The sequence below is a fragment of the Desmodus rotundus genome, chromosome 8 (assembly GCF_022682495.2).
Source record: "Desmodus rotundus isolate HL8 chromosome 8, HLdesRot8A.1, whole genome shotgun sequence".
Lineage (NCBI taxonomy): Eukaryota > Metazoa > Chordata > Mammalia > Chiroptera > Phyllostomidae > Desmodus > Desmodus rotundus.
Window position 1 is genome coordinate 93,500,661 of NC_071394.1, and position 23,050 is coordinate 93,523,710.

General features: G+C 43.5%; 1 protein-coding gene across 1 annotated transcript in view; it reads left to right on the top strand.

The window, feature by feature from the left end:
• Nucleotides 1–23,050, top strand: part of LMCD1 (LIM and cysteine rich domains 1) — a 57,724-nt gene that overhangs the window by 7,653 nt on the left and 27,021 nt on the right. The window contains exon 2 of the mRNA XM_024556705.3: nt 22,744–22,832. Within this exon, the coding sequence (XP_024412473.2) occupies nt 22,744–22,832 (89 nt within the window). The remainder of the gene's footprint in view (nt 1–22,743; nt 22,833–23,050) is intronic.

Below are 23,050 nucleotides of genomic sequence, written 5' to 3' on the forward strand. Positions count from 1 at the left end.
GCCTGGAGAGGCAGCCACGCATTGGCCCCAAACATGTGATCTTACACAGACACTTACCTTCACCAAGCTTTGGGTGTCTTATTTATTTATTCAGCACATACTATGTGTCAGGTGCTGTGCTGAGTGCTAAATGCAAGACAGTAAGAAAGTTTTGGTCCCAGCCATGTAAACTTGAGTCTGGTGGAATTCATTTCTCAAAAGATGGGGAAAATGCCAAATAATGCCCGGGTTCTATGATTCTTTGTGCCATCACACACACACACCCCTCTTTCTCCTCCTTTGCTACCCTACCCTCCCTCAGATTTTCCAGCACTGCACACATCTAACCCACATCCCAACCCTGGTCATCTCTACAGTGTAACAGTGGAATGAGCACAATTCTTCTCCCAATTGTTGCATTTAAACAGAGCATTGAATGAAGAGAAGTTTGAGGCAAGGGGGACTGACCACCACTGGCAGCTCCTAGATGCCACTGGTAACCAGTGGCCACTTCAGCCTCCTTGCAGACCTGTGGTGGTAGACAAGTCCTCTGTGCTCAGTCTGTGTCTTTAGGGACTCTGTCCTTCATGGTGTTGATATCAGGGGCACCAAAGAGCAGGAGCATGGGGAAAGGGCTCTTGGCTGACTAAGACTCCATAATAAAACTGCCTTAAGAAGACAGCATCTATTTGGGCTGCATGACTAAGTGGCGTTTTCAAGTACTGATTCGTGAGTCTGAGCACTGAGGTGACTGACCTTGCTCATCTGTTGGCTGGAAGAGGTGGAGGGAAAGTGGAGTCCAGCCTGGCCCTTAGCCCAGAGGAGAGCCACCCAACTACTTCTCACCACCTGTCCTCCCCACCGCAGTCCTGGCCCGGTGGTGTCCTTGTTAGGATGATCTGGCCCTAATATGGGAAGGGGTCAGCACTGGGAGCTTCTTATTCTAGAGGAAGTCTAGAATGGAGATTTTTTTTTTATCTTGTCAGTAGATAGAGGAGAGGTTAAAAACCAGGGATCTGTGGATAGAATTGAGGGTACCAAGAAATGTAAATTAAGAATATTGCATCCTTATACCCACAACCTCTAACTGAAATTCAGCATTTCCTTCCATTGTGAATGAAGACAAAAGCCCTGGCAGTTTAACAGCCCCTGTGCCTTTTTAAAAAATTCAAAGTTGTTGCACATGACATTCACATTAGAAAAGGAGAGATAGATGCAGTCCCTGTGCCCTCAATACCAATGGAACTCTTGTACTTCCATAACCCATGTGGTGGCAGATGTCCAATGTACTTATCTCCTGTTCTGCAATAGTAGTGATCAGATCCATTGGTAGGTCTTGTTAATTAATTTAATAAAGACATGACTGTTACCAAATCACAGATTTTTTATATTGATACTATTCCTGTAAAATCAGTTTCCTTTGTAGTTCTATGTATTTTATTATATGCACTTAAAATATTGTTCTGAGAAGGGATGCTTTCCTTTCAGACAGTCAAAAGAATCTAACTATATTAAGACCTCCGTTGAAATAAAACTTGAACAGTATTCTACATACACACACACAAATATACACATATGCATATATAAACACACACAGGCACACAACTCCAGAAGATTGAGATCTGAGGTACTTGGGGTAGAAAAACTGAGTTTAAATCCCAGCTCTGCCACATTTCCTATTACCTTGGACAGGGCACATTAGCTCTGAGCCTGTTTCTTCACCAATAAAATGGGCCTAAAAGTTGTTTTCCTCACAACAGTAATGTATTAAGTTCTTAACACAGTACTTGACAAATGATGAATGTGTGTTAAACATGAGTTGTTTACCACTGCTAAAAGAACTAATGAGAGTGAAGTGGTAAAGAGAATAAAAATATTTTAATGAAACTTATTCCTACCTCTGGTTTGCCCAACTTTAAAAATTCATTTTGTGTAAACATATTATGCAAGTATTACATGCCAGGGAGTGAGCTGGGAAGTAGAGAGGTAAAAGGAAAGGAATCCCAGAGGCTGATGTTTTCAGAAAAGGAACAGCCAGTTCAGCCATCGAAGATTACACCAGTGTCTAAAGACCTTGATCAGAGGTACGAACATGGAACTCAGTGAGATCAGAAGAGGAAGGACTTAACCTTACCTGGAGAGGTCAGGGTAGGCTGACGGAAGAGGAGACATTTGAGCCAGGTGTTGAAAGACAAGGATGAATGAGCTATTAGGATCGGGTCACTGTCCAGTTTTATGCCTTCCAAGCCTGACACCCATGTGTGCCATCCTGTTTAACTTCTACCTTGGGGAGTATCACCCATCTTCCACCATGGAGAAACACACCCTTCTGTATCAATCCATGATGCACATCTGTTACTTTCTCATCTGAGATCCTGTTCCTTTGCCTCGCAACCAGGACCCTTTGGGGTGGTAGGATGGCAGGGCCTGCCAAGCTGGCCTGCAGAAAACTTCTCACGGCAGTCCTTCTTAGGACTCTCCTAAGCCCAGCAGTGGAGTGCCAGCAAGCCCAACCTCACTGAGTTTGAATTTTTGGCAGGAAGATGTAGATTCATGTTGTGAGAGAAGAAAATAAAAAGATAACTGAGGATAGGCAATAAATATCGAAAGCAAGGAACAAAAAACCACACATACCCCCTAGATTCAGCACACTGCCTATGTGAAAACATGAAAACATTTCAAAGAGCCTTCACCTGTAGACTCTGATGCCATTTAAATGATTATTAGAGGAACAGAATCCCAAGTAGGATTCCTCAGTGAACTGTGAGGAAGAAAATCCGCTTTTGAAATAGGGGAACTTGATTGACAAGATCTAGAATCTTGCTGCAAAACAATTTCTTTTGCACCGTTCTGATTTCAGATTTCTGATTTGGTCTATAAATGTGGGTACCTCTTTTCCCTGTGTTAGAGCAGAGGATGCATCAAAATGAAAAAATACATAGTCTGGTATCAAAATGCCACTGGGACGATTGTTCTCGATTTTTGTCAGTTGCACATAGTGCGTTAAACAGAGAGAAAAAAATTCCAGTTGATTCCATGCCAATTAACTGAGAAAATGAAATTATGGGAATCATCCCTGTGTTTGAAAGGACCTGAAGAGGAGGCAAGTTTTGGTGGAAAAGCTGTGTTTTCTCATGTCTGTCCTGCACAGCCAATAGGCCCGAACAGCCTGCAGGGAGAGCACAGCTGTAAGATTCACACTGATTAGGACATCTACTGTCATCCGCTCTGTCCCTTTCCTTGGACCCAGCCCTGACTGGGGCCATCACAAGGGAAATAATCATATACCTATTTGAATAATTCTTGCCTGTATATTTCAACAATCAGGATTTACTTTTAAGCGGTGGAATGGGCCTTAGAGATTCTCTAGGTCAGCTTCCTTGTTTAACATACAAGGAGATAGATCTGACAGGTTAGTGGCTTACTCAAGGTCACAGAGCTTGTTAGTGCAAAAACAAGGATTAGAATTTAGGGCTTCATAGTATTGCAAGTCCAGAAAGACTTAAAAACTCTATTTTTGTCCAAGCACCCATCTGAAACCTTGAACGTAAGATGAACTGGGCAGCCAGATGCTGTAAGAATACCACTGATGAGCACTTATTCCTCCTAAAGAGATGTTTTTTTGTAATCCCTCTTATTATTAGACAGCTCTTTTTTATTTGAGCTAAAATCCCTCTCTCTCACTCTCCAACTTCTCCCCATTGGTTCTCTCTGTTTCCTTAGTTAGAGATACATTAGACACTTTTTAAAAACATTTTTGTTCTGGTTCACCAACCATCTCCTACTTATCAGTCAGGATTAAGGTCAGACCATCTTTTGGGGAGTTACTTCCTACCTTCCAGGAGACCTGACATATGCTTTTCGTTGAGTGAGATGACCAATATACAACCCCCAAGTTTTGTTCAGCATCAGTTTCGTGACTTGTGACACCTCCTCCATCTGGGCAGGTTGTTTCCCTCTCCTCCCATCACTAGCCAGTGGGCAAGGCCACTTCCACACCACCAAGCCCTCCTGTTTCCTAGAAGAGAGTGTTTTAAGTGGAAAATGTGCCAAGAGAATGGAAAAGGAAATTTCAAAGCACTATGAGAAGTGCTCTAAACCCATGTCATAAGTACTAATGCAAAACTAACACTGTTTCACACGCAACGTACCTAATTTATAAAAAGGAGGGGAGAGTAATATGAAATCAGAGAAGGCAATGTAGGAAAAGCTGAAAACCTTGGAAAATAAAGAAAATACCTTTTAAAAGCTTTTTAAAATTACTTGCAAACATGTCATGGCTTATTACTGTATGGAACACTAAAGGAGTAGTAGAGTAATCTAAGTTTTATAGCCTTGTGACTTTTCCATCTGGAGGAAATGCCCAATAAATGTGAAAGCTGGTCATTAAAATTAACTTGCTTTCATTAAAAGATACCACTAAGACAGTGAAAGACAAGCCACAGAGAGAAAATATTCCTGATACATATATCTGACAAAGGATTGTATCCAGAATATGTAAATAACCTCTATAAATCAATAATTTTAAAAGGCAATCCATTTTTTTCTAAGTAAGTGACTTGACATGTCAAAAAGGAAGATGTCTCGATGACTATTAAGTATAGGAAAAGGTAACAAACCTCATTACTCATAAGAGAAATACAAATTAAAATGATAATGAGACAGCATTACATACCCAACAGAATGGTAAAATTAAATAATGGCAACAGCAAGTGCTGACAAAGATGTGGAGCAACTGGAATTCATATATTGCCAGGGAGAATGTAAAATGATACGATCATCTTGGAAAACTGGTTGCGTCCAATAAGTTTATATGTATACACCCTATGGTCCAGCAGGTTCACTTCTAGGTATATAGCTAAGAAAAAGGCTCACTACTGTCCGCAGAAAAAAACTTGAGCAAGAATATTTGGAGCAGCTTTATTTATAATAGCCAAACACTGGAAATAATTCAAACCTCCATCAACTGGAAAATGGATAAACAAATTACTATATATTTATACAACAGAAAACTAATTAATAGTAAAAATATCTAATATTTGCAACAACAGTAATCTTAAATATGTTTGACCGATGTCAGACACAAAACCTACATACTGTGTAATTCCATTTATGTGATCTTCAAGACCAATCCATGGTGATAGAAGTAAGAATAGCGAGTCCATTTATAATAAGAGATTGTTACTGACTAGAAAGGGGCATGAGGGAACTTTCTGGGGCACAGGAAGTGTTCTGGCTTTCTCTGGACGGTGGTCAAAGGAGATATACATATAATCAAGTGAATACTTGAGATCTGTGAATTTTTAACTACATGTAAATTTTCCTTGAAACACTATTAGAAGTAAAAAAGACAATATTTGGTAAGTAATTGGAAAGTGTTATGTGTCCAAACAGCAGAAGGATGTGGGGACAGGAGGCTGAGGGGTAGGTTCTTGCTGCAGCCCCAGGGAGCCATCATGTAAATGGACAGCTTTGTCCCAGGGACCTGCCCCTAAGGATTCTTTTGAATTTTCCCATTGACTTTAGTCTGAACTAAAGTTTCTGTGTGATGAGTCCCTTTTCAGCCTCAACATTCTGCTGCCCCATACTGATCTGTCACTAGCTCCCTAACCATATGTTTTCCTCCTCACATGCATGCTGAAAGGACTTCTCCATGGGACAAATTCCTGTCCATTCCCTAGCTCCCTCCACCACAAAGCTGTCAGTGCAGACCAGGGTCTCTCCTCAGAACTCCTAGCATGGATTTACTCTCCTACTAACAGACTTTTGTTTTCTGAATGACCCCGGAACATATGCAGGCAGCCCCACCTGATTAACTCCTGTACCATAATATCCTACAGGTGCTTAAATTCTCCACTTATAAGCTTGAGTCAGGGACCACACCTTATTCTCTTTTGTGAGCTCCCACAAAGCCTGGCATACCACAAGGGCACAACAATGTTAATGGATAGAAAAGGAAATGAAATAAAGTAAGGATATAGGAGAGAGAAGGAAAGGTATCAAAAGAAGCAAGAGCAAGTCGGTTCTCCTTCCTGACAGAGACAAGGAATCTTGGGGGATAGAAAGAGTGAGAGAGAACATGAGAGTGGAGGACACAAGACAGGTGTGGAATAGAGTAAATGAGACCATTAACCTCTTCTAGTGCCCAACACATGTTGCTTAATCTAAAACCTTCTGATTCATGGACCGAGATCAGAACTGGTGAGATAGGAGTGAGGCCAGGGGAGTGGGAAGGATTTTCCTTGGTGGTGTTTAGGAAGGATCTTAAGATGAAAAGGAAATGAAAGTGAGAGGGTTGGGGAAGGCACCATTCCAAACCAGACTCTGAATTTTTAATGTCTGCTTCCAAGTTTATTATCCTCCTGCAAACTTGTCTACAAAAGGATTGATTTTAGGATGGTGGATGAGCCAAGCCTTTGACGTGTTTCCTTCCTTCAGACCACTAACTTGAACCTTCATATGAACCCAAGGCCCCCTGTTTCTGGCTGGAAGTCTCTTGAGAGCAAACTCCAATGGTCTCCATGGTCTGGGGAGGCAGTTGGCTCAGATCTCTAGACGACAGCAGCCACATCTCAGGAGAGCTGGCCCTCCTGAGAGACAGGAGCCAGCGAGACAACTGAAAATTGGCTGAAATTTAGTCCAAACAACTCATAGCTCAGACCGGTATCTACTTTAAGTTTCTAGTCCTTGATGAATATTTATTCCCAAATAGGGCCAGTGGAAAAGTTCCATCCGTGTGGATTTTAAGAGTTTTGCCTTTCCTCAGCCACGTTGACCAAACTCAGGAAAGTTGCGGAATCCTTGCCAAGTACATGCTCTTTGAAGTGCAGGAAATTATGAGAAGGCCCTGGGCCCGTCATATTTCTTCTTATCCTGAAGACTTAGAGTTGGCACTCTCTTTTTGAAAAACACTTAATATCAACACCTCTAGGTGCTTTATAATTTTAGCCAAGTCCTTGACACCGAGCTGACTGCAAATACTTTGAAACAGTGAATGATGTTCTGGGCAAAGTTTTGCTGGGGGGAAATTGCTTTGGTTGATATTTTTTCCCATCTTTTAAAAATCACAATAATTCAATTAATTACTTTAATTTTGTTCTTTACTTTGCTAGTAGAAAAATAGCACCCCACATTTTCTCCTTAGTTTTATTGATTATTCCATACTCCCCAGAACCAAAACACTAGAAACTTCAATCATGTGCTGCCCTTGATCTGAGGGGCAAAAATAGAAGCCTTGCTCTTGTACTAGGCCTAGTAACTGCACTTATCAAGCATTGGCCACAGGCCAGCATTGTTCTACATAGTTCTACAGTTTTTTCCTAATGTTTCCACCAACCCCATTTTACAGAGGAGTAGGCTAAGTAAGATTCAGGGATAAGATTCAGGGACTAACTAAATTGCCATGATCATATTCATATTTTGCTATGTAAAGTGTGGTCCCATGTATAACATGCACCCACATTTTTGTGCACACTATACACAGGATTATTATACCCATTATTAAAACCATGGTATGTGATCATTATACCCATGTATAATGCACATCCTTATTTTTCCTTCAAAAATTTAGGCAAAAAGGTACACATTCTACATGGCAAAATATGGTAACTAGTGTGATAGAGGCAAATTAAATGTAGAAAATCCAATCCACAGCTGTACACTCTTCCCTCTATACCTTTTCCATCTATACCCAACATGTTTACAGAGCTCAAGCATGAGCCGTGAACATGTTGGTCACAAGATGAACTTAGCTGGTATACAGACATGCATTTACATATTGAAACACATTAGAATTTTCTCCCTCTTCAGCTCTTCCACCCTTCAGATTATGTCAAGGAAACATTTCTCCACCTGGTGCTAAAATGTCTTTAAGGCCTCAAACACTCTACCCAACTCCACTTTAAACACATGGAGAGTGGTTCTCAGGCTCAGAGCTTTTAGAAAGCAACAGTATTAGCTAGATTTTAATAACATTGTTTCATAGTTACTGTATTTTCATGGTTACTTTCTATTTTTTTTAAGATTTTATTTACTTATTTTTAGAGAGAGGGGAAGGGAAGGAGAAAGAAAGGGAGAGAAACATGGATGTGTGAGAGATACATCAATTGGTTGCCTCTCACATGCCCCCAACTGGTGACCTGGCCCGCAACCCAGGCATGTTCCCTGACTGGGAATTGAACCAGTGACCTTTTGGTTCGCAGGCTGACACTCAACCTGCTGAGCCACACCAGCCAGGCTACTTTCTATTTTTTTTTTATATATTTTAGGGATAAAGGTATTTTTTCAAGAAGTAAGTTTTTAAAAGTGATTTGTTTAAAGAAAAAATATGAATAAGTAATCACCCAGGTGGTATATTGAGAACAAAATTAATGAAGGAGGAACATGGAGTCCCATAAATACTTCATATTTGATAGCCCCTAATATCTACAGCACTTCACAGTTTTCAAAGTATCTCATATGCATCATCATAGTTGATTCTCACAACCACCCTGTGAAGCTGATAGGGGTTATGATCCACTCTAAAGATGAAAAAAAAGCCTTGGCTGGTGTGGCTCAGTGGATTGAGTGTCTGCCTGTGACCAAAGGGTCACTGGTTTGATTCTCAGTCTAGGGCACATGCCTGTGCTGTGGGCCAGGTTCCCGATTGGGGGCACACAAGAGGCAACCACACGTTGATGTTTCTCTGTCTCTTTCTTCCTCCCCTCTCCCCCTCCCTCTAGAAATAAATGAATAAAATCTTTAAAGATGAAAATAAATCAAGTTTCAGACAGCAGAAATCGCTTGCTGGGGTCACACAGGTAGTGAAAAAAATAGCCAGGGCTCAGGTTCAACTCCCCAAGCTCCAACATGAACAGTCCTCCCCCAGCACTTTGCCAGCAAATTATTTCAAGGGCAGGCATGGATAAAGGGATATTCCAAAGCAGTGAGCCAAGTCCAGAAATGCCATGGAAAGTCTGCAGAACTTAATGACTCTCACGGATTGGCCTGGGTTTTCACAATTTCCTAGTGCTTGTATATATTCTATTTCATGGAAAGCCTGTGGTTGCTACATTCTCAGTTTCTCTAAAAAAAAGTCTGATTTTCTCTAGTAAGTCACCTTCCAGAAGGTTCAGAAACTGGTTCTCCATCAGGGGAACATCTCCTACCTTCTGGGGTACACCACGAAAGGAATTGACACAAATTAGAAACAGGTGTCTCAATGAGGAAAATTTGGGCTTTGCCCAGTCAGGACAGCTTTCTTCCGAAGTCTTCTTGCCTTGAGCAGTTGATTGGCATTCAGACTGCAGGTACATGTGACTGCATGGGCAGGGATACCATAAACACAGGAGAACCAGTGGGTTTGGGTGGCAAAGAAGGTGAGTTGGCAGTTCTATTGATCTATACATGAAGAGATTCCAAGAGCTAAAGACACTCCTGGTAAAGCTGAGAGCTGGAGGGAATGGTTGAAGCCATTTGAGTAGATTCATGCATGAGAGAAGAACATGCTGAGAATATAGGGAACACAAGAGCCAGTGCTAGAACCTTAGAAGGAAGAGGGAGCCACTGAGGGAAAAAGAGAAGGGTTTACCAGAGGGGTTGGGTGACCCCTTCCTTTTCAGAGGAGGCTAGAATTCTAGAAACCAGAGGAAACCAGGTGGTTCTTTTTTCTTCCAGCCCCTCCTGCAAGCATCAGCCTCAGATGTATTAGCTTTTAATGCACCAAGAAACACTGATGAAAGGCAAAAACGGAAGTGTTATAAAAGAAGCTATTCAAACAGAAGTTTACTGAAGCCCCACTATGTACAAGGCATTATTTTAGGCACTGGTGTTAGAGCAATGAACCAGATATGCAGGGACCCTGTCCCCATATACTTTCAGTCTAGCAGAAAATAATGACATTAAAGAGTTCCATCCACAATTAAATAATTACACTCATGATGGGTACTAGGAAGGAATACGAGATACAGGGTTTTCTGAGACCATATGTTAGAGGCTGAAGGAAGATTAGGAATTCATTAAGTGAAGGAAGAGAGAAATGGTTCAAGCAGATGGAGCTGAATGTGGGCAGACTCAGAGGCATACAGGAATTTGTCATTATTTCTGGAGCACTTGGTTAAATGCATAATTCTAAATTTACTCAAGAGGTCATTTTCTGGAGAAAAACCTGGCTTCTGTAGTTCTGATTTTACACTTTAAATGTGTTACATGAGCTTCAAAGGTGAGACCTTAAAAGTGAATCATTTGCAAAGTGAATAGCCATATACTAATTTCTGTTTCATAAAACTGCACTTAGAAAAACCTGACCTAAGTATTCTCTAAGTTATTTTCATTTCTAAGAATCTGTGATTTTCTTATGTCAGATTTTCTTAAACACAGAGTTCAACTATATAAAGTATGTATAACTACTGCATTATGTAGGGGTAAAATCAGGAAAAGGAAATATTTGAACGTGTATTGAATGTTAGTTTTAAAAACATACGATAGCACAAAAGAGAGAAGAGGGAACCCGTTTATAAGAAGGATACTTGTTTTAAATGGAAAAAAAAGTTTTGCTAACGGCATTACACTAAAACACAAGTGTTTTTCTTAACATCAAGGCACCCATATCGGATGAAAGGGCCTGTGTGTGTGAATGCTTCCATTGTCATACCTTGTATAAGTTAACCTAAGAATTTGGGCCTGAGATTTCCCAGCAGGAATCATTTGCATAAGCAAAGCCTGCAGACTTCTTAATAACAGTGCTGTACATTTACAGGGCACATTTTGTTTTAAGATATTAAGATTCAAATAGGCAAGACTAAAAATTCTCCAACTTGGTTTGCTAAGTCTCTCCCATTTCCAAAATTATTCCAATAAAAGTGTGTTATCCTTGGAAAGATCAACAATGCTGCAAGTTAAGAAATCACACACATACACACACACACACACCAGATTACATCCTTATAAGAAGACATCAGGCCACTAAAATCAGGAGAGTCTTATAAAGTCTGGGAAGTACAGTAAGGAAGTACTGGCCTCAAGCTTACAGTTTTCTGCTTGAGGAGTCAGTCTATTAGGAGCCAAAACCTAAGAACCATGAAGTCAATTAGACTTTAATTTCCAAGTGCAACCTGAAGATATTAGGCCTGGCGACACCAACAGCTTGTTCTCATTTAGGAGATGGGGAGGGATGAGTAGAGAGACCCTACTCAGACTTTATTTTCTTTTATTGTGACCCCCCCCCCAACAGGCTACTTGGTAAATCTCTAGATAAGATTCCCCAGGGGGTCTGGATAATTTCTGGCTCATAGTGAGGCTGGTGGCTTTACTTATATCTTCCAAAAAGCTGGTAGGGCCTGCCCAAGAAAGAAAAAAGGACCATTTCAAGAAAGGGGAAAAAAAAAAAAAAGATTTCAATGGAGCCTCTGGAAACACTTAGTTCAGCAAGAAATGCCAGGACAACTCTTGACCTGTAGGGATCCCTTTCATTGTCAAAGAAAATGCCCACCCTCTGGGAATCTGGTTTGGAAAGATCCATAGAAAGTCTGGAGGTGTGGGAAACACGAGGGCCCTCGTCCCACTGACTGTATCAGTTAAGCAGGGAACCCCCTCAAATAATAGGCTGACTTTTCTAGAAACTTGGGAAGTTCTCAAAAACAGAAGAGAAAGTTTTCGCCCCTCCACTGGTTTTGTCAGCCTGCATGTATGCAATTCCCTGTGTGTGCTGTCCTGGTCAGTGGCTGCATCTCGTTCAGTCCAGCAGGGTCCCTTATACGTACGACTTTTGGACCTGTTTTGGATACAACCACACGTAAACATCAGCTATTGGCAAGACGCAGGCACAGAAGAGGCTGGCTTCTTTTCTGCCTGGACTCTGCCAAAAGAATGTCAAACAAGAGAGTCAAGAGTCCTAGATTCTCCTTGACCTCTCACACAGATCTGGTCATGTAGCCCCAATACCTTTGAAAGATAAAAGAGATATTCTGCAAATATTTCACTGCTGCCCACTTCAAGCTGAGAGAGGGAGCCCAGCCATGCAAATTATTTTCTAGAATTGCTACAGCTCTTCTGTCCAAATGTCCTTTGTGTCAGGCCTTTCCAAGAGCTGCAAGCCCTTGAAAAATGTACTGATTTGAGTCTTATCGCTGCTTTGACTATTTTTTTATGAAAGTGCTAAAAAAAACAAAAAAAAGTAAAATTATCGAAAAGGCAGACAGAAGAACGGAAAAGAAAGGGGGCAGATAATCCCCTATCTTGGCTGGCAGAGAGCTCAGTGTCTGCTCCATCATGCCAAGTGATAATGGGGTAGGAGGTAGACATTACTAACTGCCTCTGTTGGCTGACCAAATAGCAGGAGGAACTGTGGTTGTAATAATTCATTTTTAATCAGGAGGTTTCTAGGATTCAGACAGTTAAGAATGGGGTCATTGTTGGGAAGGGGTGAGCTTTTAGAGCCAGTCACCCCACAGCAGGCTTCAACACTTACTCCTGCTGTGGCCCAGGGTCTGGACATTCCTGCTTTTCTGGAACCAGCTGGAATCGGTGAGGCTTCGCTGACCAGAAGAGGTGGAAGAAGCAAAGGCAGGGTCTTTAACAGAGAAACTTTTATATTTCCTTCCCACATCTGCGTTTGCTTTTCTACTCAGTTTTCATAGCCAGATTAACCCTTTTTATTCACATCTGATGTGAACCTTGGGGATCTCTGATAATTTCCTCCCCTGGAGGGGAAGAAAGAACCAAACAAGTGGTTACAACTATAGAAGTGTTCTGTAAAGTGTCAGGCATGGTGGTTAGGAGCTTATGGGGGGAGAGGAGGAGGTACCTAGCCTAGGAAAATCAAGAACCTCCCTGAGGAAATGACAGGAATTGGGTGGTGGTTTCCAGGTCTTTCCCGGGGGCATGTTCATCAAGGAGCCTGAATAGATGATTAGGACCCACTTCTGGACAGCTGGTGTGGGAGACACAGGAGCAGCAGGCCCCTTCCCCCAGCCCCAGAGAGTCAGGGGCCACCGTATATCCTGTGACCTTCTGTGAGCTCCAGAACAACATGTTAGGTTTCTTTGAATTTGATGCTCCTTCCTGGCCACCCTGACTTTAACTTAATTCTATCTGTTAAACGTGATGTTTTGAGAGAAGGAGGACAATAAGAAGAATGTGGTATAGTCTTCCCCAAATCCAAATTCTCCTAGAGTTGAACGTGGACAAACAGACAAAAAAAAAACTAGAGTCTGGCTGGGTGGCTCAGTTGCTTGGAGCATTGTCCCATACAGCAAAAGGTTATGGGATTCATTCCCGATCAGGGCACATATGGGAGGCAACCTATCAATGTTCCTCTCTCACATCCATGTTTCTCTCTCTCTCTCTCTCTTTCTCTCTCTCTCATTCTCTACCCCCCTCTCTCAAATCAATAAATATCCTCTGGTGAGGATTAAAAAACAAGCAAAATAAAACACCATTTCTTAGAGTAAAAAGTACCCTTTTGTTGGGCATTTTTACAAAACTGTATCTGCGGCATCAGACACTCCTAGCATCCTGAACTAAATCCATCAGACTAACTCTTTCTACCACAGCCAGTCCACGTGACAAATTTAACACACGCAGAAACCATTTACTAGGAAAATAATTGAATCTGTACCTTGAAATACCAATAACCCAGGCACTTCTGCAATCAGCTCATGATCCAGCAAACATTTTCCTACTCTGTAGCTTTAAATAGGATTGGTCTTAGGAAGGGAGAGAGGAAAAGAAGGAAGGAAAGAAGGAAGGAAGGGAAGGAGGAAGGGGAGAGGTGCGGAGGGGAGGGGAGGAGAGGAGAAAGTTTTCCTTCCATAGAAATCTAAGTACTAGATTACTTGAGCTAATCTTAATTTGTTTAGTCTGTGCATTTTCTTCCTCATTACACTGTTCAGGAAAACAGTATCTAAATTAAAGAGATTTCTTCACATCTGAGCCTGTCCAGACAGAGAAGTAGAAATGGCCAAGGGGCAACCCTGGGGAAGAAAACACACAGACACACACAGACCCCTGTCGCCAGATATTCTGTCTAATGCAGACGAGGACTTTGCTGCTGCCTGTGTGAGAGTCGCTGTGGTTTTAGGAAGCACTTTATCTGAAGTTGTTTCCCTGGCCAATTTGTACATCATCATAGAGACCACAGGTCCATGGTGCAGAATGAACATTTGAACAAGGAGAAAGACTGCCTGCAGCCAGTTCTGCACTCTACGGCCTCGTGCTACCATATTCTAAGCCTGCTGTCTTAAGGCAAGATGGGATAAAAGCTAGAACCCTCTAGGATCCCAGCTACAAGTCCCACTTTTCCATCTCATGTTGGGGGAAGCTGTTCTCTTGGCCACAACCTGTGGCCTTAGCTTGAGCTCCCCCCCACCCCCCCCAACCCCTGCCAACCAAAAGAGGAGCATCAGTAGGAACATAAGAAGCCAGAGGTCAGAAGCAAACAGGGCAACAGTGCTGCTTAAGACTGGAGGGGGCAAGACAGGGAGCATTCACTTTACATTAAACCAGGAAAGAAAAGATGTTATGGAAATGCATGCCAAAAGTCACCCTAATTAAAAGCAAGCAGACTGGAAAGGGCCGTGTTGTTGGCCTTCCCCCGGCATCCCTTGGGTGGGGTTCTGGGCCCCACCCTCCACCACTGGTGACAGGACAAGTGACAGGGAGGGTTTGTGGTCAGGAAGAGTGGCAAATGGAGAGAGTTACTGTACTGGTAGGTAGACTGATTGCAGGGTTGGGTGAAAAGCGTGAAAGGAAAGAAAAAACCTCATAGACAACAGTATGGCAATTACCAGAGGGAAAGGGGGGTTGAGGGAGGTCGGGGAGGGTAAAGGGGGCACAAATGGTGATGGAAGGAAACTTGACTTTGCATAGTGAACATACAATACAACTTTTAAAAATAAAGATTTTGTAACCCCTTTTTAGCAACTCATGTTTTCAATTGTTGGGGAGCTTCAAAATTTGGAAAAAGTCCAGGCCCCTGTCACAATCCTGGGGTCCTTGAGCAGAAAAGTGAAGTGCAAGCTCCCCTTTATACCTCCCAACTAGGCCACTCTCCAAAATGGTCAGACTTCCTAAGGAAAAACAATCTCTCTACGATGCAGCTTATAACCATTCTGGGCCTCAGGTGTTCCCAGGTTGGGTTCCTCCATTTGATAGGATCTCTCAGTTCCCATCCCTCATGGCCCTGGAGGGTGGGGAGGCCCACCCCTGACCTCAGGCCTAACAGAGGGTCTTTATCCAAGACAGCCCTTGAGAGGAGTCAGCCAGCTGGCGAAACTTAGAGGAAGAGGAAAGGGTGTAGCTTCCCCTCTGCACAGATGTTAAGAGAGTTATTGCATTTGGCATAAAAGCCCAGGAGACAGGCTTGTGCCAGGGCAGATGGGACCAAAATGAAATGACAATAACAAAACTCAGACATGCTATAAAAATTCAACTTGTAGGAATTGTGATCTGCAAGTTGAAGATGTGGGTGTTAAGCCAATGATGTCAAAGATGTTAAAATCCAAGTTGGAGCAGCTGCAGGTACAATGGTGTCACACAGTTGTTTCCAAACTTGTCTGTACATTGGAATACCACAAAAAACTTCCAAAATGACTGTAGCCTACGACCTGTCCCCAGAGATTCTGGTTAAATTGGTCTGGGGTGTGGCCTGCGCTTTGGAAGAGTTAAAAGATCCTCAGGTGATCCTCAATGCGGACAAGTCCCTCACTACTCAGGGTGGTCCCTGGACTTGCCACACCCCAATCGGCATGTTAGCTGGATCCCAAGGGACCTTTAAGCTAATTCATGTCAGGTTAACTTGAGACATGCTGCTTTATCTAATTCTGTATTTCTGTGAGTTACTTGAGAAAAAAAATGGAAGGGCCCCAAAATATCTGGCAAAGGCTTCTTGGCATCATCTGCAGTACACTGGTTAAATGTAAATGGAGACTCAGGATTCAGAGAAACCCGGGTTCATATCCAAGCTCCAGTGCTTTAACTTGACCTCTTTGAATCCTCTTAATGAGGGAACCCAACCCCTCCTTGGTTTGCACGGAGTTTTCCTGGTTTTGTCACTGCAAGTGTCTCATCCAGGCCCTCAATCAGTCTCAGGCAAATCGGCACAATCAGTTCCCCTCCCATGGACTCATGTGCAACCTGGGGATACAAGCAAAGATCAGTGGTTCTCTGACATTAGTTGTACATCCAAATCACCTAGAGGGCTTGAACAGCCATGGCTGGGCCCCACCTGCAAAGGGCCTAATTCAGTAGGTCTGGGACCGAGGATTTGCGAGGCTAACAAGTTCCCAGGTGCTGCTTGGGGAACACACCTTGAGGACCACTGCCAAGATAACCTATCTCATACAGGTGTTGTAAGATTTGCATGAGCTCAGGCTCAGCACAGTGATGGAAAACCACAAAGCCTGGTACTTGTTACAGCTGTTGTTAATTCTTCTTATAATAGAAAAGAGGGGCCTTATTGTAATAACTATGTATAATGCCAGGTGCGTACTAGACTTATCAGGGAAATCACTCTGTAAATTATAAAATTGTCTAACCACCATGCTATACACCTGAAACTAATGTAAAATAATATTGAATGTCAACTGCAGCTGACAAGTTTTTTTTAAAAGATGGAACTTACGCTGGTCCCTAAAGAGTGGGTGGGGTTGTAGACCTCTGAGGTGTAGATGACGATGAACAAAAATGCTGAGTGTGTATTGAGGAGAGCTGCAGGGAGCCCAGGCGACTGGGAAGGGGATCTGGGTAAAACCAGTAGATGATGGGAAGCAGAGATGGGTGAATGCCGACAGGTGAGGGGGCCACACCATGGGAGCCCCGTGACATCCAGCGCTCAGCAACTTTTATCTCTTTAAAAATGGTTCACCATTACTTCAGAACAAGGTGGGTGCTAGTATCCTCAGTGTTCGCAAACTATTAAGAGTTGAGAATAAACCCAGAAATGACTAGCAAGTTGCTTATTATCCAACCGCCTTCAGAACTCAGGGCACAGTGCGCATGCCAGCTCCCCGGGAAGTACTGAGCACACCCGACTGGCTGTCGTGTCAGGCCTCCAGGGAGGGGCCTGTGCACTAGGTGAAGCCAGTGCCCCAGCGCCTTTCTCCCACAGGCGCCTCTAGGACTCTGATTCACTCTCTCTTCTGGCCACACGCCTGACAACTGCCTCAAGGCCTGTCCATTGCCTTGAACATCTATTTACACTTCAGTTTATTTAGCAGAACAGGGTTGGATGGTGGAAATCCCAGGACCAAGATGACCGTGACCTTTTCCTACTGCCCCCAGCCCTAGCCCTTCCAGGACTTCCCATCCCTGAAAACACACTCCCCCACCCCTTTGGATCCAACTGGCCTGATGCCCAGAGTCAAGGCCAGACTCATAAGAGGTTGTCTGGGGTCTGGGACTCCTGGTGTGGTAGAAAGTCACAGGGTCTGGATTCCAAAGACATGAGTGTGAATCATGTTCTGAGCAACAAATCCCATCAGCCCTACGCGCTTGCTTTGCTCATGAGCCAAGTGCAATATATCTGCAGCCCAGGGTTGATATGAATATACTTTGTAAACTGTAAAGTGCTTGGTGGAAAGTGCCATAGCAGATTGGATAAGAGCATAGCTCTGAAGTAAGACCTACTTGATTTCACTTCCTGCCCCTACCACTTAAAAGCTATTGGATCTTAACCTCTTTGGACCTCTTTCCTCATATGAAAATAAGGTTAGGGAAAATAAGTTCAGTAAAACTATTTCTCTCTTAGGTTCACCAAGAAGCTTTAGTTAAATATCATGAAAATGCTTGGCATTTTCCTGGCACATAAGGTGTATTCAGTGAATGTTAGCTACAGTCGTAAACCTGAGGAAAGGTCAAACATTTTGCTTACAGGCCAGTACAGATAAGTGTAGATTTAAAAGGTGTCCTCCCTGCAAGGAGCCCCAGTCCAGGCCATTGTGTATGGACAAGTTGTGTCCCCTCTCTCAGACCCAGCCATGCATCACCAGGTGACCAGGAATAATGGTGATACCTCACAGGGTTGTCAGAATGGTTAAGGAAGAGAATACTTCAGTGAAATCCCTCCATAGACTGTCAAGCTGTTATTATTTGGGGGCTGTTGACGGTAGTGGGGTAGTTTCCAGGATCATTTCTCTGTACATGACCTCAGTTCTTTTCTGGACCTTCTCATAACTTCACCCCGCCCCAGCCATCTCCACCCTCTCTCCTGGGAACCCCTAGGGGAGGGTTCGTTTTTAAGTAACAAAGCATGTTGACCAATAATCTTCAATGACATGTGTGCTTATGGAGCTTACTTGTAAAACACATGTCAGAGTAGTAGACTTGGAATAGAATGGAGTGTCAATTCAGAACATGCCAGCTCAGAAGGCTAACCCATGGATGGAAGGGGGGCATGTGATGATGTTAGGAGATAATTTTCAGAAAGGTAAAATCATGACTCTTGTGCAAGTATAAATTAGAACTGAGCAAAGATTTTAGTCCACTCATTCATTAAAGAAGGACTCAGTAAGAAATTTAGATCAATTCAAAAACCATTTAAGAAGCTAGGTATTTATAGTCAATTTAAAGTTAAGATTGATGGGTTAAGTACATAACTAGTTCATGCCCTATAGGACAATAAACCCTAACCTTTGGGGTTATCTTTTTCAAAAGGAAAAAAATTATTTGTAGCTCTGCTGGAGAAAAAGCTACAAGTTAACATGAAACACCAAGTCTTGGAGTAGAGCAAAGTAAATTTTTCTAGATAAAAATTCTAGATGCTTGGGGGGTTGGGGGCAGGGTGCAATGTCATATTGCCACCATATGACATTGAAAGGATCCCCACCCATCTTTCTGCCTTATTGCTACGTTCTGGATAATTTTTAACAGTCAATGGTAAATAATTATTTCACTTTACAAATAACCCTTTACTCTTACGTGTTTCTTACAACAGCCTTGTTGAGACAAAAAGGGCAAGGATGACTAATTTATCAGAGGAGGAAACTGAGTTACACAAGGAGAGGGAAGCTGACCTGGGAGGAGAGCCCCCATTAATAATTCTAGCTCCCATGCTCACCCCTAAACTCCATATTGCATTTCCCCTTTCTGGTTCCTCTTCATCAAAGCCCTACATGGTTCTTGGTGACACTTTCCCCCTTTAAGACTTCTCTTGGGGTTCACCTGAAGGTGAATGCTTAAAGAAGGGAGGAGTCCCTGTTGACCCTGCCCCTTGCATACCCATGAGACCCCTGGTCTAAGTCCTTTCCAGCACCCGCCACAATTCTGTTCCACAACATCAAATGAACCACATCCTACTATCCTGAGCCAAAGGAAATTGTCAAAACATTTTATCCTCCCCTCAAGAAAAAGAACAAAATAGATGCTACATTCCAAGAACCCATTTTTTTAAGTGACAGGTCCTTTTAAGTGCTTCTCTTCTTAGCTACTGTGAGCCACTATGGGCCACTGTGCCATCTTTTATCAGAGACGCAGCCCACATCAGACCAACCCACTGTTTATGAACTGGAGTATGTTGTTTGAAACACTATTTCTGGTTGATGTTTTCCCCTCCTCAATAAACAGGATCATTTTCTGTGTCGGAGACAACTGGGTCTGGATGAATCGCATGCAGTGGACGAATGGCTATTTATTGTGTTAACAATCTACCAGGAAGCCAGCTGCAAGTGTGGCCTGATGGCCCCAACCTATTTCTTCCTCAAAAGGCCATTTATTTCTCTCTCCCACAGACTTCTGTCACCATGGAAACTGTCCCACTAGCAGGATGGAGACTAGAGCCAGACCTCTGCTTCCCGCACTTAGTCAGAGAGGCCACACATATCCATGAAACTAAGATATGAGGTGTGCAGTTAGAAAAGTAGTTCCTTTGAAGTTCCCTAAAACTCTGAAGCTATGGGGAAAAAAATTTTTCAGAACACCTGAGTCAGGGTCTCTCAGACTGTTTGCACGAGAAGCAATGACAACAACGAACAGTAAGCAATCAGTGCAGGCAGAGCCCTCTCTGTGCCACAGCCCGTTGGGGCCTCACAGTGACTGCGTGGGGCAGGTGGGTTCGTATCATCCTCCTGACGCAAACAAGGAACTGAGACTCCACGACTGCAGTCACTCGCCCTGGGCCAGCAGAAGGAAGGCAGACAATGAGCCTCTCGCCTCTCTTCTCCCTTCCAATGGAGGCTAGCACTTGAAAGGCTCTGGACGCCTTTTTTCATCCAGTGTTCCTCATCTTCATATGATTGTGCAACCCTTCCAGCCCCTGGCCCTCAACCACTTCGAAACATCTCACAGACCAAAGATTCTACAGAACAAGATTTGGGCAGCCCCAATTCCGGCCAGTTTTCTCATTTTACAGAGGAGCAATTTAGGCCGGGTAGGGAAATGAGTCGCTTCTAGCTGCACAGCTAATAAATGTCAGAGTTGGCACTGCAGGGCCACCTCCCCCCCACAACCCCCCACCCTGCAGGCCAGTGCTCTGCTTCGCTGTGCTGCCTTACATCACTGTTCCTAAACCAAACCCTGAGCCAGCCGCTCAAGTCTTCTGGCCAAGCATCAGGACTAATCCCCTCATAGGGTAACTGTTAAATCAGCCATTCATTCGAAGAACAATAATGCTCAAGCTTGCAGGGTGTTTGGCCACTTATGAAATGCTTCCACATAGCTCTTCTCTTTCCAGGCCTCACTGCCTCTGGGTCTGTTCAAAACAGTCTAACATTAGCCAGGGCGGGGGGAGGGGGGGGGTGGGGACGGGGACGGGGACAGTGGGAAGAGGGGATTACAGGAACTACTATAAAGGACACATGGACAAAACCAAGGGGGAGGGTGGAGGTGGGGGAGAGAGGTGGGTTCACCTGGGGTGGGGTGGGGTGGAGGGATGGGGAGAAAAGGCATACAACTGTAATTGAATAACAATAAAAATTAAAAAAAAAAAAAAAAAAACCAATCCAATGGTGGCGCCTTATTCATAAGTTGTATACCTCCCAAAGTAACCTTTGAAGCACTCAACTATGAAGTCTGAAAGGATTTCTGTATTTCAACTAGTAGAACCCAAGGTGTCAAGAACAAGTGTTCGCAAGGAGCAAAGTTCTGCCTGTGAATGAAAGCTCCCAGCTTAGAATGAGGGGTTGGTGGTACGCATTATCTTGTTCTCCAGTTTTCAATTTTAACGCAAATCTAACACTGAACAGACACAAATATGAATATACTTCCCTTCAAATAGGTGTAACATGGCTCTTCCTTGCCAGAGCTGTGAATGTGCATTAGAACCAAGAGCGCTCATATGTCCCAAAGAGCACGCTTAGACTGTGCTTGATGCTGCACATCAAGCTCTTTTGTTCCTTTTTGTCCTTGCCTGTTTTCTTTCTTCTGCCAGGAATCCCTTTCTGCCAGTTCATCTTGCACTGCCCTGACCCAGAGTCACCTCCTCTAAGAGGCCTTCCTGGATTTCCCATGCAGGTTTATTGACACCTTATTCTGTGCTCCTAAAGTCTTTGTGAAATAATGTAATAGCAGCTGATATTTTTAGTGCCTAATTCGGTCAGACACTTTACATACATTATCTCTGTACCCCTTTGACAGGTGAGAAAACCTGGCTCATTTGGTCCAGGTCAATGTGGTTGTTAAGTCATGAAGCTGGGTTTGGAATTCAGGTCACTCAGACTCCAGACTCCATGTGTTTCTACTATACAATTGGCAACTTCCTTGCCTCAAAAGTACCCTTTCCAGCATCAGGTGATAAGTATGTTTTTCTTTCTCCATCTCCCCCTAGACTATGACTTCCTCCAGGGCACACCTGGTCTTAGGATGTATCCCTGTGTGTGGCACATAGTAGACGCTAAATAAATGGTTAAGTGAATCCATAGCTTGTGAATGATGAGCTTATCCCTTTATCGTACCCGCTGAGGGAGCCTTGCTTTTTGATAAAATCATAGGACATGTACATACTGGTACCAAATCATCCACACACACCCACTCCCAATGGAGAGTCAGGTAAGATTCTCGGCCAGCAGATCCTCATACTGACAGCCCACTGCTTCTCTAGGTCTAATATAATACAAGTCTCCTAAATTCTGTTAATTGCAGGTTCTGATTTAAAAGGGCTGGGGTGGGGCCTGAGCGTCGCATTTCTGCACACTTCCAGTGATGCTGCTGGTATCAAGGCCTCGTTTCAGAGCCATTAGGGTCGAAACACAGCAGCAGCAGCAGCCATTGCACTTCTGTTCCCTTTGGCTGGTAACAGAAAATGAAAACTGGCCTGCGTGTCCTTTTCTTTCCAAAGCCCAGCCTGATTTTCTACATTTCAGCAAAATATTTAAGTTATGCTTCGGGCTATAAACTTTTGGCAGCATGAACATTGGTTTGTGCTTTGCTTTAATCACACCCTATCAATAAATTACAAATAAATGAGGGAGAGGGGACATTTGCTGGAAGATTCCATTTCAGTGACAAGTGAATCCAAGGAGTGGGGGAGGGTAGAGGAAGGAGCAGATGGTCCCTCACAGCAGCCATGGTAACTAATGACAGCACTGTCCGTTGTGAATGAGCCCCCACTGCATTTTCATTGGAAAGTGCCCCACCCTTCCACACGTGCCTGCGCTATGGCCACTTTCCCAGCTGGTAAACAGTAAGTGGTGGTAAACAGTAAGTGTTCCTGGTAAACAGTTAGTGATGGCTTACTCATCTCAAGCACTTTGAACCCCACACAATCCCTTTGCTGGCATGCCAACTCTTGTAGAGGTCAAGCATCCCTGGTCCAAGACGTTTGGAAGGAAAACACCCTCTTTTCTGCTCCTTTTCCAGATGTCCCTGGGCCAGCAGCAGTCAGCAAGAGGTGTGCCTTGTTTGAGATGCAAGGGGACGTGTTCAGGCTTCGAGCCACATTCGTGGAGGTAACAGAATTTGTCAGGAAGGCTCTGCCTGCCCTCACTTCTTGGCTGTCCTTTCAGGGAACCCTGGTCATTCTCAGCTGGGACTGCTTAGGATGCACGTTTTGGAGAGGAGTGGCTCTGGAGCTAATGCACTCCCACTTGGCCTAGCCCAGCAATGCCAGAAAAGCCCTGGGGGATGAAGATGAAGAAGGAGCTTCGCACTCCATTAACTGTTTCAA